Source organism: Salvelinus sp. IW2-2015, unplaced genomic scaffold (assembly GCF_002910315.2).
Source record: "Salvelinus sp. IW2-2015 unplaced genomic scaffold, ASM291031v2 Un_scaffold4890, whole genome shotgun sequence".
Lineage (NCBI taxonomy): Eukaryota > Metazoa > Chordata > Actinopteri > Salmoniformes > Salmonidae > Salvelinus > Salvelinus sp. IW2-2015.
In genome coordinates, this window is record NW_019946159.1 from 9,233 (window position 1) to 14,029 (window position 4,797).

The 4,797-nt window shown below is 46.8% G+C and overlaps 1 protein-coding gene across 1 annotated transcript; it reads right to left on the bottom strand.

The window, feature by feature from the left end:
• Positions 1–1,266: 1,266 nt before the first annotated feature.
• On the bottom strand, positions 1,267–2,076 carry LOC112077758 (rhomboid-related protein 3-like; the record flags this gene model as incomplete). The annotated part of the gene is made up of 2 exons (XM_024144208.1): positions 1,849–2,076; positions 1,267–1,415 (listed from the first exon to the last, which is right to left on the bottom strand). Coding segments are annotated over exons 1-2 (377 nt in total), but the record flags the coding sequence as incomplete, so codon positions are not given.
• Between the last annotated feature and the right edge of the window lie 2,721 nt (positions 2,077–4,797).

The following is a 4,797-nucleotide window of genomic DNA, read 5'->3' on the forward strand; positions in this document are numbered from 1 at the left end:
ATGGGAGCGTCGCTTGCACAGTGTTTTCAGGTCTCTCAGAGATGTTCGATCGGTTCAAGTCGGGGCTCTGGTTGGGCCACTCAAGGACATTCAGAAACTTGTCCCGAAGCCACTGTTGTGCATTGTCTGGATGTGTGCTTAGGGTTGTTGTCCTGTTGGAAGGTGAACCGTTGCCCAGTCAGGTCTGAGGTCCTGAGCGCTCTGGAGCAGGTTTCATCAAGGATCTCTCTGTACTTTACTCTGTTCATCTTTCCCTCGACCCTGCTCATGAAGGGTAAATCGTAAATTCTACTTCAGTCAAATTTCCCTTTGTCATGCAAATGTCAGTCGGAGACTAAGTGAATATTCGACTGAAGTGTAAGTTAGACGTGCCCCCTGAGAGATTTAGGGCTTAGTTCTTCAAGCATCTTGATGAGGTTTGGGCTGTAAAGTACTTCCAACAGGACAACAACCCTAAGCACACATCCAAGACAATGCAGCAGTGGCTTCGGGACAAGTTTCTGAATGTCCTTGAGTGGCCCAACCAGAGCCCGGACTTGAACCCGATCGAACATCTCTGGAGAGACCTGAAAATAGCTGTGCAGCGACGCTCCCCATCCAACCTGACAGAGCTTGARAGGATCTGCAGAGAAGAATGGGAGAAACTCCYCAAATACAGGTGTGCCAAGCTTTCAGCATCATACCCAAGAAGACTGTAGGATGTAATCGCTGCCAAAGATGCTTCGACAAAGTACTGAGTAAAGGGTCTGAATACTTATGTAAATGTGATATCAGTTTTTGAAATGTTTAATACATTTGCAAAAAAGTCAAGAGGTCTGAATACTTTCCGAATGCTATGTAGGACTGTATATGACTGTGACACGCACATCCAGGACTTTATGGACACACGTTACAGAGTTTAGGATTTGAGGAGGGCCAGGGGCAGACTGGGACCAGAAATCAGCCCTAGCATTTCGAACACACCAGATAATTTTTTTCGCTTGAGGCCCCCCATTATTATCCAGATAATGATAATTTTGTGCAAAAACCCAAGTTAGACAGGCACACTGGGCTAAAAACGGACCAGCCCATCTGACATTTGACCGAAATGCCAGATGGCCAGTCCGCCCCTGGGGAGGGCTGATCAGACTGTCCCAATATTCATACTTAGCATTAGCATGCACGGTCAATACATGACCATATACTAAGTAGTATGCAAGTGTGTATATTGGGACAGTCTGATCAGCCCTCCCCAGGGGCGGACTGGCCATCTGGCTAGGTACCCACCCTGCGTGCATGAAGGCATAGCTGAGGTATCTCCAGGCCTGAATCCGTAGCTGGGGGTGGTAGGGCAGCGGGCCCCTCAGGAAGTGGGGACTGGACACCTGCAGCACCCAGCGGTCCAACTGCAGGCCATAGTACATGAACACTGCCACCTAGAGGACGGGAGGGGAAGTTATTGTAGAGGAATATAAGATCTAGCCTGGGTACTACCCTAAGAGATTTTAGTCTTAGTTTTCACAGAGATATTTAGGCTGTCTCCATGAAGAATGTWGAGTTTCACAGTATGATACTGTTGCTATCTCCCAGTCCTACCAAGTTAGAAGAAAAGAAAGACAAACAGAAGTTGAACGATAGGGTTCTCTTTGTTATCAAAACCAATACTTTACAGCCTCAAACCCTCATCAGAGATGCTTGAAGAACCTAAGCCCTAAATCTCTCAGGGGCACATCCTAACTTTACACTTCAGTCGAATATTCACATAGTCTCCGACTGACATTCATGCATGACAAAGGGAAATTTGACTGGAATTGGAATTGAGGAATTGAGTGGAATTGAGGATTTACCCCTCAATGAGCGGAACGTTACCTCAGCGATGGTGATAGCCAGGATGAGCCAGGGTGGTGGGCAGCAGGTGTAGCTGTCGAAGTACCACTTCCTGTCGATCTCCCGGGGCAGGGTCTCGTAGGCGATGTGCCTCACCAGCCTCTGGGACAGACCCAGACCCACCTCCTCCCCCAGGGCCCCGGCCTCTTTCAACTGACGACTTCCCTGGAGGATGGCCCGCCGGAAGCTGTTGCTGCGCTTGTTGGACATCTAGCAGGGAGAGGGGAGGGGAGGAGATAGAGAGAAGAAGTATATGTGAGAGGAGAGAAAGTATGGAGAGACCGGAGGCGGAGAAAGTACTGGGAGCGAGAGAGTAACGAGTGAGAAAGGAGAGACAGAGAAGGAACAGAGAGAGAGAAGAGAGAGAGAGAGGAGCGAGATGAGAGTGCAGTTCAAGTTCAAAATTACATCATCAGCTACCCAATGTCCATGATGGTACAGGTTCAGGGACAGTCAGTCATTCAGTGGACATTTCTATTGCAATAAGTAATTTATTATCTTATGTGACGATAAAAAACTTCATAAACTATGCCATAAAATAAGATGTCCATTTATATTAGGCTATGAATTCCAAACCGTACAAGGTCTTGTAACTATTCTGGGTCCGATTACCAAACACGCTCAATTAGGTCTCATAAGGAGTCTTAAGTCGTGAGCCCCCCAAACTCGTTATCTGCCCACTGTACAAGCAACCTATCGCCTATCCCCCCTCCCCCAGCAAAGAATGCCTCCGTCATCACCTGCAAAACCGTGAGCTCTTTCCTCAATCCCAAGTAACATGGCGTGCAGCTGTCCTCACGTAGCCATCTACTCGCCGATTAGCAATTGTCATGTCCTCCTATGGAACATGAATGTGGACAAGTCTCTCTTTCTCTCTCTCTCTCCTCTCTCCTTCTCTCCTTTCTCTCTCTCTCTCACTCTCATCCCATCTCTCTCTCAGTCTCATCTGTCTCTCTCTCTCTCCCCCCCTGCTATTTTTCACCTCTCAATCTAACTCCTTTCTCTTCTCTTGGCTTTCTCTTTTCCTCCCTCTCATTCCTCTCTCTCTTTTCTCTCTTGCTCTCTCACATTCCCCATCTCTCTCTCTCTCTCCGATTCTAAAAGTAGTTTACAATAGCACCATTCTTCAATCTATAATGACCATTCAAATTGAACAGATCTCCAATTATGTGAGTCTTGATTGCAGTCAAGAGACAGTGTGGGATTCTTCATGACTGTAGGTTACCATGGCCACTCCCAGCCCAAAGCCAAACAGAGAGTGGGATCAAACGGTACCAAACATACACATTATGCCCCACACACACAYACCCACGTGGACACACACACCTCTCTAGGTTACCCCACGTGGCCCAACCCCATAAAGACACAGTCTTCTTTCTTCCAGCAGTGCTGGGGTGATTCTTCTCCTTTTTTCTCTTCTTTTCAATAAAAAGAGAGAGAAAAGGAGTGACGTTCTATCTATTCACCCACAGCAAAGAAGAGAGCRGGGTAGAGAGAGATTGGTATTCATCCAACAAGGACTGTGGGACCAGGGACAATCTACTGCTGTACTGGGAGATGCTGTCAGGGAGAGGAGCGAGAGGAAGAGAGAGGAGAGCGAGKAGAGGGAGAGGGACAGAAGGGSCAGGGAGATAAAGAGAGCGAGAGAGATAAGAGAGAGAGACGGAAAAGTAGAAAGAGAGAAAAGAGAGAGCTAGGCAATACCTCCCAATCACGCTGACAGCTTTATGGAATAGGCAGCTGAGCAAAGTAAAGATGGACCTGCAAATAAACCCCAGCAAGCCTGACTCTGTCTCCCACTCCTCCTCCTCTCTCTCTCTCCAACCTATCCTTCCCTCACCCTTCTTGGCCTCTGTTTCCAGTGAATGTGAAAGCAATGGGGGGTGAGGGGCGGTTTTTGTGGGTAACAATAGCAGCCACGCCCCCCCAACACACACACACACACACACACACACACACACACACACACACACACACACACACACACACACACACACACACAATCCAAAATAGGGTTTTTATGTTACTCTATAAATCAACTATTAATCATTTACTATGTTAACAGGGGAAAGTTTTGATCACAGGGGAACTGAACTCTTACCAGGGTTTGACAAATTGTAACACTGGTAGCTTTCAGCATACACTTGTTCCAGTGCCTTGGCGTTGGCCGCGAGTCTGTACGGCCGAGGGCGCCACCTAGAACCCTCACAGCTTTGTGAAGGATAAGCGCTCAACACAGAGAAGAGAGTAGGGGCCGCAGCAGCTTTGGAAGGTGCCCACTGACATCCCGCTCTGTACTGTATGAATCCTTAGCACTCTCTGAGTCCGAACTGGAACACACGTACAGCGAGAAAGGCGTATGATAAATTGTTCCGTAGATTGAACAACAGGACTAAGGAGCATGGACCATGTGCAGGCAGAGAGACACACACAGCGCGCACGTGTACGCGCACCACGCACACATTACACGCACGCAGCATTTAAAATCGGTACAGAACGCACGCACTCATGACAGATGTAGTTCCAAATAAGCATTCACATTTAAGCCAATTAAGATATTTCAATGCAGCATACACCAAAGCCTTATTTCGCATAGAGACACAACAAGGAGTTATTGTCATTAGAGGGACTTAAGTAAAAATTTAAGTTCGACGTATAAATATTATCATCACAGTAGAAGTCTGGTAGTCCTGAATGTCATCAGCTCAAGAGACAAAAAAATAGAACAAGCAAGAAACTGTTTAATGTACATATTTCCTTCATTCTCTTGTATCATAAGTTTTGGCTATTTGGTAGAAGAATGTTAAACATGAGCCTGAAAACAAGCTTATCTAACACCAAACGGTCCATTTTGTTTCAATTTTTATTATTTTTCAATGCGCAATACCACCCCAGTCAGTAGTCTTGCTTAGGAAAGAGCCCATATAGTAT